This window comes from Medicago truncatula, chromosome 6, assembly GCF_003473485.1.
Source record: "Medicago truncatula cultivar Jemalong A17 chromosome 6, MtrunA17r5.0-ANR, whole genome shotgun sequence".
Taxonomy (NCBI): domain Eukaryota; kingdom Viridiplantae; phylum Streptophyta; class Magnoliopsida; order Fabales; family Fabaceae; genus Medicago; species Medicago truncatula.
The window spans coordinates 34,187,625-34,198,859 of NC_053047.1; the positions used below are offsets into that span (position 1 = coordinate 34,187,625).

At 34.3% G+C, this 11,235-nt stretch overlaps 2 protein-coding genes across 6 annotated transcripts; both read right to left on the minus strand.

Moving 5' to 3' along the window:
- Positions 1-125: 125 nt before the first annotated feature.
- Positions 126-3,862, minus strand: LOC11419305 (protein SEH1). The gene is made up of 8 exons (XM_003619877.4): positions 3,537-3,862; positions 2,566-2,677; positions 2,326-2,426; positions 2,052-2,129; positions 1,794-1,949; positions 1,281-1,393; positions 681-807; positions 126-576 (listed from the first exon to the last, which is right to left on the minus strand). The coding sequence occupies exons 1-8, from the start codon at positions 3,702-3,704 to the stop codon at positions 445-447; spliced, it is 987 nt and encodes a 328-aa protein (XP_003619925.2). The 5' UTR covers positions 3,705-3,862; the 3' UTR covers positions 126-444.
- An 822-nt stretch (positions 3,863-4,684) lies between these two features.
- On the minus strand, positions 4,685-10,247 carry LOC25496655 (pentatricopeptide repeat-containing protein At3g22470, mitochondrial). Of its 5 annotated transcripts, none has more exons than XM_024785380.2 (7): positions 8,187-10,247; positions 7,523-7,577; positions 7,391-7,428; positions 7,153-7,289; positions 5,806-5,859; positions 5,433-5,722; positions 4,685-5,101 (listed from the first exon to the last, which is right to left on the minus strand). In XM_024785380.2, exon 1 carries the CDS (start codon positions 10,103-10,105, stop codon positions 8,204-8,206), a length of 1,902 nt encoding a protein of 633 aa, XP_024641148.1. In that variant the 5' UTR covers positions 10,106-10,247; the 3' UTR covers positions 4,685-5,101; positions 5,433-5,722; positions 5,806-5,859; positions 7,153-7,289; positions 7,391-7,428; positions 7,523-7,577; positions 8,187-8,203. The 5 variants fall into 5 exon arrangements, with proteins under 5 accessions (XP_024641148.1, XP_024641147.1, XP_024641146.1 ...); XM_024785379.2 differs by adding an exon at positions 5,202-5,316 and having other exon boundaries at positions 7,391-7,577; XM_024785378.2 differs by having other exon boundaries at positions 7,391-7,577.
- Between the last annotated feature and the right edge of the window lie 988 nt (positions 10,248-11,235).

Here is an 11,235-nt window from a genome sequence, read left to right on the forward strand (position 1 = left end):
AGAACATATTAAAAAAGTTAGTAGTAATGCTCAGAAAGTGCAGACACCTATATGAAAGTTGTTTGGCCGAGCAAGCTAAATCAGACTTCAATGCGAATTGTTAAACACCACAAACAGAAATAAGATAGATATCAGTAGCTCCTCTGCTGTTGCAAAAGCAAAGCGTGTCGTTTCAATATCACATTGCGGAAAATCTTAACATGTCATTGGAAAAGTGAAAATATGATTTGTGTGAACATCAAGGGATTGCGATTGTCGATAACCACAACGAGTGAAAAGTTATCTTCATCATATCTTTCATGTAACAGGAGAATGTTGTCAATCTAACCTATAACAAAATAAATACAAGTCTTCCTATTTAATAACTAATACTGGTGGTGGGGAAAATCCAGGCCAGCTTACTACTTACAACATACGATGGCTGCATGCAACAGTACTAGGTGGCTAAGAAGTAGGTTCAAATGCAGCTTGTTGATGCCAAACACCGTTGAGATTAGACTGCCATAATCGGACCATTCCATCGTTACCTGTAGTAGCCAACGTCATTCCACTCATATCCCACTCCATTTGCCACACCTGAACAACATTTAATGAAACTTTAATTCAAGCATCTATATGATGTTTGAAAGAAGACAACGTGAAAAGTAGACTTGAACCAAAAAATATAGTCAAAATCATACCGCGCCTTCATGACCAGATAACACTGCAACTCTATCTACTGGAAGTCTCCCATTATGATCAGGATTCAATCCTAGTTGCCATATTCCAATTCCCTTGTGAGTTGCAACAGCTATGATCTCATAGGGTCTACAAGAAATTCATATTAGTAAGTAACAACTCATCTTTCTTTGACTACATAAGAAAATAGTGCTAGAGTTAATTACAGCCTATGCAGTGCATAACCGCATACTTCCTTGTGTTGATGTGTAATTGGTTTTACAATATGACAAAAATTTATTTAAACAGAATTGATTTTGTAAAATAGATTTTGGCAAAAAGTGAGTTGAATATAAACTGGTTTATGTGTAGATACATTCATATAAACGTGGGTGAAACAATAAATTTGAGGGTAAAAATTAATTGATTGTAAAGCTCAAATTAGAATAAATCCTGGAGGCAAGATTAAATTTACACCCCTAGAATCCATTTTGCCTCCACTTAACTGACACGAAATCATGTCTACACAGCAGTGCAACATTTTGATGCCGGCAGCAATGCTATATAAGGAAGTGAAACTAATAGATATGACAGAAATGTTTCTAACTTTATGCAACTTTTACCTGCCAATATTTGGTGCCCATGCGACGGCATAAACCTGATCACCCTTGTCCTCGGGCAGTGATAATTCTGCCACGGGAAGCCATCTTTGATGAGCTTGATCAAACTCCCATACCTGCGCAAAAAACATACTATACGTCAGAGATGTGGAAATAGCCCAAACCTAGAAAGAGAAGGTTGGGGAGAACATTCTTTGGTGATTTGTTCAGACTATTTGCAAGTTCAGACTTAAACATAGATGGCGAGACGATAGCCATACCAAGGAAATTTAAGATATGCGGCTCAAATAAAATTGAAATAAACAGTGTTATCAATCACAGATCGCAGAAAATAGCGATTTGTTCGGGACTCTGCTACACTATAGTGCTATAATGCTGCTATTGTTGTTATGAAACAACACTTTGTACTAAATAGCATATTATGGAACAATAGCGATTTGTTTAAATTCCCCTACGACGAAGGCACTATTTGACAACACTGGAAATAACAGAGACAAAATTCGGACTAGGGTTTACCTTGGAAGAATTAAGCTCGGGTGTATTTGAGTTGAAACCTACAAGGAAGCAGGATTCCTGGCTTCCACCCTTCTGTGGATTCAAGGTTATGGACGCAGAGAGACACAAAGCCTTTCCAAATGAAGATACTGATTCAATAACATTTTGAAATTCAGCCTAACAGAAAGAAAAGTAATAATATGTTAGTTTATTGTAAGAAGAACATTAAGTATCACATTTCATGAATTGGAGAGAGAAGGTAGAAGAAGCCAGTTTCACCTGAAGCTGCCAGTTTGTCAGTTCCAAAGGATCCAAGAGTTCAAAAACTCGCATATGACCATCTGAATATGCAGCAACCTATGGTGTTCATAAAAATGTAAACCAGTGTAAATCAATAGTATTTACTTTCAAGCATTCTTACAGGATTTAATGTGAAAAGTATGGCACATAGATGTAAAATGTTACGATCAATCAAATATATGTTATTACTAATGGTCATTGGCTACATTTGAAATTTGTTTTTTTTTTTTAAATAAAAACTTAAAAAACTAACCATTTTCAAACGAGTCGAAGAGATTCCAAATTGAACATCAAGGACTTTGCTCGCACTGCTTCCTAAGGTTTTGCGAACTTTCCACTGAAGAGGCTGTGAATCTATTTAAACAAATTTAAAATTTAGGTTTTCAGCATTGACGGAATAAAATTTATGAAAAGCTGAGAGCTTTTTAACTGAAATGTTAATGAAGAAAATGTGACACAAGACAAGTAAATGAAGAAACCGAATCAATGATACCTTCCACAATCTCTTCCAACAATGAGACAATTCCATCAGCGGAAACACATGCAACTGCATCACCATACTCTGGTGGAAACCAAACTATCTTCACAATGTTTCCTTCATGAACCTTGACAGTTTAAGAAGAAAAAAATATAAATGTAAAAATCACTGAGAGAAGCACAAGAGCTGAGCAACTTAGGCACTGTTTGGATAAACAGTTTAATTAAGCGCTTACAGAATAATCCTATATCATATAAGACCTGTTTGATACAGCTCTTTCTTAAAAATAAAAAAAGAAAAAAAAAAAAAAAAAACACTCAAAAAAAATATGCTCACTTTAGAAAGTTTTCATCTCTTTGTTAAGGCTTTTTGAAAAGATGATAAACTGAAAGAAATAAATCTAAAAGGTGCTTCAAATGAGAAGTTGCTTTTAGAAGCATTTCATGAAAATCATTTCTGTGAAGTGTTTTTTTTTTTTAAAAGAAGTGATTTTCACTACGGTAGACAAACACGAAACAGCTTCTGCTTTTCCTAAAAATATCTTATGAATAATTTCTAAATAATTATTGAATATCAATAGATAAGCTCAAATAAGTTCATCCAAGCATGAGCTGAGCAGCTCAAATAAAGACTTAGGCATTGCTTTGAATCTTGATAGACAATTTAAGTAAACACTTATAGCATAAACACTTATCATATGAGTCGTTAGGTGAGCTATTTTTATAACAAAACATAAAATAAAGACCGTGTATGGATAAACAGCTTATTTGCAGCTTAGCACAAACATTTATCATGATAATTCCTCAGTATATCAACTGTTTCTATAGCATAAGATAAAAAAAAAAAGTTAAATTGTTTCCGTATATGTTATAAATTGTTTTCATAAACTATCTTGAAGAACTTATGAAAATAAGCTGAAAACTGTTTATTATCATGAAAATAAAAAAAATAAAAAAAAATAGAATTGAATTGAATATGAAAGTGACCTTAGATTTGAAAGAAGAGCGAAGAGAGTTAGAAGAAGAAGAAGGAGGATCCTTAAAATCGAATATTTGAAAAGTGGCATCAGTGGAACCAGTAGCGAGTCTCGTAGAAGAGTAATTCCATGATGAACAAGTTGTGCCGTTATCAAGACTCAACAATTCCTTCGCCATAGTTAAGAAGTTAAGAACAAATTTCAAATCAAGTTATTGGTTGCAACACATTTATGACAAAATTAGAGTGGTGGTTGAAGAGGGTTCGCACTTCGCAGGTTGGAGGCTGAACGGTGCAGATTTTGAAAAGGGGTTTTGGGTTTGAACGAACACTTGAACTCAGTTAGGATTTTTTGTTAGAGTTTTTTTCTAACAAATGGGTCAACCCGGCCCGAGAATATTTTATTGGAGTTTCCTTTTACATTTTTTATATATATATGTTGGTTAGAGCTCACACATTTTAAACGAAGAGAAGTGGAGTGCCCGGAATTCGTACCCCTACCCCATATAATATGTAATATCCTACCAACTGAACTAAATTCAAGGAAATATATATTTTTTTAATTAAATAAATCATCCAATAAATATTTATAATTTCGTTTTTAGTCTCTGAAAAAATTGCTCTTTTTAATTGGTAACATTTTTCTTTAGCATTTTAAGGATAAAAAAATGTTCAGGGTGATATTTACAGGGATTAAAAATATTAATGGAAAATTTTACATGAATTAAAAAGTATGATTTTGTTGGAACTAAGAACAAAATTTTAATAATTCTTTTATCATACTATGGATTCTTGAAAATAACTTTTTATGAATTTATCTATTAAGACCGTTTGTTTTGTCCTGATTTTACCAATTTGAAGTGTTTTTCTCGATCTAGATTGGTAAATCTTAAGAGGAGTAATTTAAGTTCGATTAATATGTGAAAGTGTCTTAGAAAATATAAGTTAAAAGTGTGTTGACCACACTCCACTATAGAGTAAGTCATACTTATTATAGATAAGTGATCAAATATCTCAAGGCATAATCATGATTGAAATCATTATAGAGAAAGTCAAACAACTCTTGTAGAAACAATAGCAGTATTTTAAGTCTTTTAAGCAAAAATATGTGTTTTTGGGAAAATCCAAATGATTAATTACATAAATAGTATAATTCAAGTTATCTAGAGCGATGTACTATATCAAAAAGCTCAATATCAAAAGACCCACACTCTTCAACATCCCAAGCTTCTTACAATTATTGACTTTGGTACTGAACTTACACACTGCCTCAATAACTTGTGAGGAAAGTCACAATTTACAAGTTAAAACCATGACTTCCAATTCACAATGTTAGGAAAGCAGATGTTCCTCAAATGTAGTTCTCTGTTACAAACAATATAAATGCTCAAAATTGGCATAGCTGCTGAAACTATACTTGATGCTAGTTATACCAAAACGAAAATGAGAGCAATAAGATAACATCAGAAGACGATTTTTGCTTCTTCCATTTGTAACTTGTAAACAGCTTCCAAAAATCTCGTGATTGGTTGTCTAAGTTTCCACAGCGGATAGATAGTCTGTAAATTCTTCAAGTCTGCAAATCAAATTGAGAATAATGAAGTAAGATGCAAAAAATATTGCGAAAAATTCTGTTGATTCACAATTTGACAGCAAGACAGACATAGACAACTAACTGGCTAAAGTCAACTGCTTAATGTCGAATGTGTTATGTTATGTGTGGACATCAGGAAGAAATTCCAGAGAAAGCAATGACTAGGTTGCAAACAAAATAAGCTTCTAGAAACACCCCTAGTATAGGAACAAAACAAAATGCAAAGGGAATCATAAAATTATTCCAATGAAGTTCAAACTTAAACCATACAATCATGACAATAGCATATGAACATAAAATTGGGATCACATACTTCTGGTACGATGAATGCATTGCTGATTTTGTTCTTGTTCTGATAAGTTTAAACTCTCGTCATCAATTTCTGTCAAGTTAAGAATTTAACATCTTGGATCGAACAAACGGTGGCACATTCTTGACCAGACACCACCAACCCAATCATTACAATATTATGAACATCTCTTTCACTCCAAAACACTTGCCATTTCTGTAGGAATTGAGACATTGAGGAAAGAAACTAAATGGCCCTTGTCAGCATATATGCTGCCTTGACAAGTTTTTAATAGCTTTCTTCTTGGTGAGTACCTGCAAAAATGGACCTAATTAATTTTTTGTTCAATAACTACAATCAGGAATTTGGGCCAAAAGCTGAAATGATGGATTTTCACCTTTCCTCAATGCATTTCAGCTTCTTCCCTCTAATAAGGGCATTGTTGCTCAAACTGCTTGGAAAGAGCATATTTCGTGGTAGTAAAAGACGTAAACATTAGATAACTTGAAAAAGAATAGGGCAAAGATAAAATAAACATTGTCAATTTCTACTGGCTTGTTGGGCTATTAATTATTGAATTATGCTAGCAACACACTCTTATTAACATACACGCTCTCTAATTGGTTGAAAATCAAATGAGACCCGCTAAATCTATGTGGGGCCAACATGATTTAGTGGGACCCATTTAAATTTCAATCAATTAGAGAGTGTGTGTTGAAAAGAGCTGTGTTAGAGAGTGTGTTGTTACCACTCCTCTTAATTATTTATTCGACCAAATAACAAAAGGTTACTTGCATCCTATTCATATAGCAGAAACACTAATCGTGGGTCTGTTAGTAATACAGTGGAAATGAATAAGGATCAAAGTTGTGTCAAGGTTAAAAATATTAACGGCAAACATTAACAAAAAGTCAAAAACACACTTCAACAATATAAAGGTCATTGCAGTCCAACTTTTCTGACAGACGGAAAAGAAGCATTTGCCAAACATTCTAACTAGTTCAACATTAACCACTATATTTGAAATCAAAACAAAAGTAATTGGACCTCATTGTATCTTCTTACATTACCTCTAGAGACCAATTCATGAATAAGTTTCTCTACTTAATATTCTTATTTTGTTTTCAGAAGAGCTAGAATTACTTTCTTGAAATTTTTTAGCATTTCAGAAGCAGACATTTTACAACCTTTTAAAGCATGGCCATTGCTTCATTGGTCGTGGTGTCATATCTTGACGGTCAGGGATTTATAAAAACCTAGTTCCTTTGGAACACAACAAACACAATGACAAATCCATTGAACAATTGTTACTGTCATTATACTGACATATATTGGTTAAAAATTGCAATTATTTAGCTCAACCATTTAATATTTCTTAAAATGTCCTGGGTCTCTTTTCTCGATTGAATGGTGGATACACTACTATAGATTGCCCATAAGTGTAAAGTGAGACCCAGATCTTCGTAAGCAAGTATATGAGCACAGTAAGATGAAGCTGAAATCAATCTTAAACTTTGATTTGCATTATATCACTACAGAAAAAGGAAATAGCAGCCATGGGGAGCTGATACTGATAGCTCATGTAACATGGTATTTACGTATGCTACTAAGCTTAATATCATAGATACAGTCCCTGCCTTTCCCTCTTCCCTGATCTATAAGGCCCATTACATAATAAAAGGAAAAGGATACAATAGTTTTAATACTATGTATTTTGAATTCTAAAGTAAGAACCAAAAAGTACCTTTCATCCGAAAAAAATTGCATATGCTGCACTAGTACTTCGTTCCTGGCAGTCCGTTGCACGAAGGTGATAATCATAAAGGCCGAACTGGGTGAATAGCCAGACAGTGCATATACATCATTTCCATTGTTGCTTTTCTGCATTTGTCAAACAGATAATTATAAATATGAAGCTATTATAAAAGGTTAAGCAGTGTCAAAAGAAATGACGATCTGAAATTAGATGTAGTATGTCGAACCCCAAGCATGTGTTGACTAACTGATGTCTGCAGAGATCCTGCGTAAGATGCGAACTCCTTCAGAAAACTTTCATCATTTCAATAATGGAAGACTTTAACAGCTCAAATAGATAACAAAATATTAAGTTTTGCCTTGTGTTCAATTTGTGCTGCATTCTTCACAGTTATCTAGATCTGGAAAAGTCACCTACATTCAATAACAGGTTGCTGTCAGAATTGAACACAGCAAAAAAGCAGGATGCTTGAATCATACCAGAAAGAAAAAAAAAAAAAAAAAAAAAAAAAAAAGGATTTATAGAGCCAAATTAATAATAAAAAAATGATTTGAGAAAGTAGGAAGGACGCAGTGGCAAGGCATATAGCATGTAGCTTAAACATAATATAAAAAACAGTCATTGGATCCTATCAAGAAATGTATAGTTTTGTTACAAAAGATAAATCAAATGCAAGGGAGGGACTTATAATTTCAATCTACAATTGACGAAGTGCGCAATTTTCCTATCAAAATGGTTCATTTCAAAAAAATGGTTGCAGGTCTTTAAGTTACATTACATTTAAGGCCAAACTTGATGGTGCCAAACTTTATGTGCAGAGATGGACCACTCATTTGACATCAACTATAACTGGAATAAACTTATGTGTCCCTACATGTTTGTTAACTGCATTAAGCATGTATGAAAAATCTCAGTACGGTATTTAGTATGACAAGTTGACAACATCCTTCAATCAGAAGATGCATAGAAAATCATGTGCACTTTATATTCCAACTTCATACATAAAATCAGTAAGTACTTACAATAACAAATTCCTCTGCTAACAATTGGCTGAAGCAAGGCACTTGTAGTCAAGATGCTCACTTTTGCAAAGTGCGGCTAGGTATTTGAGAACACGAGGAGGTGGATTAATGTCACGAATCACATTAACAAACTTCCATTCATACGAGTTGCTCCCAGATTTGAACACAGCATTGAAAAGTATTGTGTAAGTTACAATATCAGGAACCAAATTTTTCATATGCATTTCTCTGAAAAGGTTTATTGCTTCATCTATCCTCTCACTCTTGCAATATCCATCAATCATGATAGTATAACACATAACGTCAGGTTCCAAACCCCTTTTAATCATTTGGTTAAATAAGAAAACTGCCTCGTCAAGATGTTGCTTTTTCCATAAAGCATCTAACAAGATACTGTAAGTTATAGTATCTGGGAGTGGACCTTTAACATGCATCTCGTTAAGAAGCCTCCATGCATTTGAGATTCTCCCAGATCTGCACAAGCCATCAATAAGACAACTATAAGTTACAATATGAGGAACCAAATTCTTAAGATGCATATCTCTCAATAAATTCATGGCCTCACCCATTCTTCGACTCGTACAACACCCATGAATCAAAATGGTATAACTCCAAACATCAGGTGTCAAGCCACTTTCAACCAGTTGATTAAATAACAAAATCGCTTGGTCAAGACGCTTGCTTTTACACAAACCATCTAACAAGATACAACAAGTAACAATATCTGGCGTCAAACCGCTCCTATGCATTGTCTTTACGATCTCCCAAGCACCTGAGACTTCCCCAGCTTTACACAAGCAGTCAATCAAAGAATTATAAGTAACAATGTTCGGAACCACACCCTCACGACACATTTCATCAAAAACTCTCACAGCATCACGCACTCTCCCAACCTTACAATATCCATGAATAAAAACATTATACGTCCAAACATCACGCTTAAAACCCCACTCACCAATCGCATCAAACAACTCCCTCGCCATATCCACATTCCCCTTCAAACAATACCCACCCATCAAAGCGGTACACGTTACAATATTCGGCTCATAACCTCTGTTCACCATTTCATCAAACATCTCACGAGCTTCCACCAACATCCCATTTTTACACAACCCGTCAATCAAAACAGTAAAAACATAAACACTAACATCCAAACCCCTTCGAATCATCTCATCCACCAATCCAAAACCCTCCAAAAATTTCCCAACACCACACAATCCACGTATCAACGAACCATACGTAAATTCGTTCGGACAAACCCCATTTCCCATCATCTCATTATAAAACTCAAAACCCTCATCAACAAATCCATTTCTACACAAACAATCAATCACAATACTATACATAACAACATTTCCTTTCACAAAAAAACCATCCTTTTCCTTCTCCTTCTCCTTCTCAATCATTCTCAACAAATTCACAGCTTCATTCACCCTCCCGTTTTCACATAACCCATTAATCAAAATCCCATAACTAACCTCATTCAAACTAAACCCATTATTCACAATCTCATCATGAAACTCCAATGCTTTCAAAACACCACCATTAACACATAAACCTTTAAGAACAGTGTTTAATGCCACAGTATCTAAACCATAACCGCGTTTAAGTATCTTACCGAATATCGAAAAAGAAAAAGAGACATGACCCAGATGGAAAAAACATGTGATAATAATAGTGAGAGTGATAATACAAGGTGTAATGAAGTTATTGTATTCATTCTGGTTGAAAAGTGCAATGGCGGTTGAATGTTGATTGGTTTTCATTAAGCATGTAAGGTGTTTGTTGAAATGAGCGAGTGAAGAATGAGAATGGAATGAATTTATGAAGCGAGGGAGAGAAGAGGTTTTTGCAGCGGTTGATCGATGGAAGAGTGTTGTGTGGCGTAATAACATTCTCTTCATGTTTTGGTGAAACATGAAGAGAATGGAGAATGGAGAACGGTTTTATGTTATGTGTTATTGAAGAAGGAAGTGGATGAAGATGAGTTTGAATGATTCGGCGGCGGGGTGGGGACTTGGAAGGTTTCCATGGCTGGTTTGGGGTTTTTTTACAGCTTATTTTCAACTTAGCCACTCAAGTATTACAACTTTTTTTTTTTTTTTTTTTTTTTAAATAATTTACCCATTTTTTCTAGAGGAAATTTGATGTTGACACATTTCATTAGGCTGAGGCACACAAATAAAATATGATTTTGCCCACTCGACAGTTAACTCTCGAGGAAAACCTCGTTAGTTAACTGCCGAAAATTATGTTTCATCAGATGAAACAGTCACCTGCTCCCCTACACAATATTTCATCATCAACTTTCATACCACTTTCATCCAAACCCCAAATCCAAAAAAAAAATTCATCAAATCTTGCTCCAAAATCATTCAAGCATCAAGCATAGGAGGTATCAACACACTTTTGACGTAAAAAACAGGTATTGAGCATTTTAATCTGTTCATTTTTTGGCTTTGTTATGGGTTTTTACGTCAATTTACGTAGAACTCTGTCATGGAAATCCTCGGTAGCCTACTACCGAAGTAAATTTCGGTAGTTTACTGCCGAGGAAAACTTGTGAAAAATTTTCACAACGAAAAAATGGCAGCATGCCATTTTTTTCCAATTTTTTTTTTTAATTCATTATGACATTGATGTTTATGCATTAGTTAGTTGTTAATTCATATTTTTGTGTTGTTTAATTATAGTAATGGTAGAGAACGCGGAAGATGTTCCGGGAGAGACAAAACAAAATTTTGTCGAAATTTTCGGAGATGTAAAACCGCCTAAGGTTGAAGCGGAAGATGTCATATTTTTGTGTTGTTTAATTATGGACACTTTGTAACGTTTTGATGAATTTCAAACTTTTGTGTAATTTGAACCAAATGTCGGTTTATTTAATTATGGACAATTGTAAAAGATATTGTATTTTTCTTGTTTATGACCGAATTTCTATGTTGTATGATTTATACTGCCTTTGGAAATGCTCTGATTTAATTACATGTAAAAATTGGTCGAAAAATGGGCTTTAGAATTATGCAGAACCCACTGTCTGCATAATTGT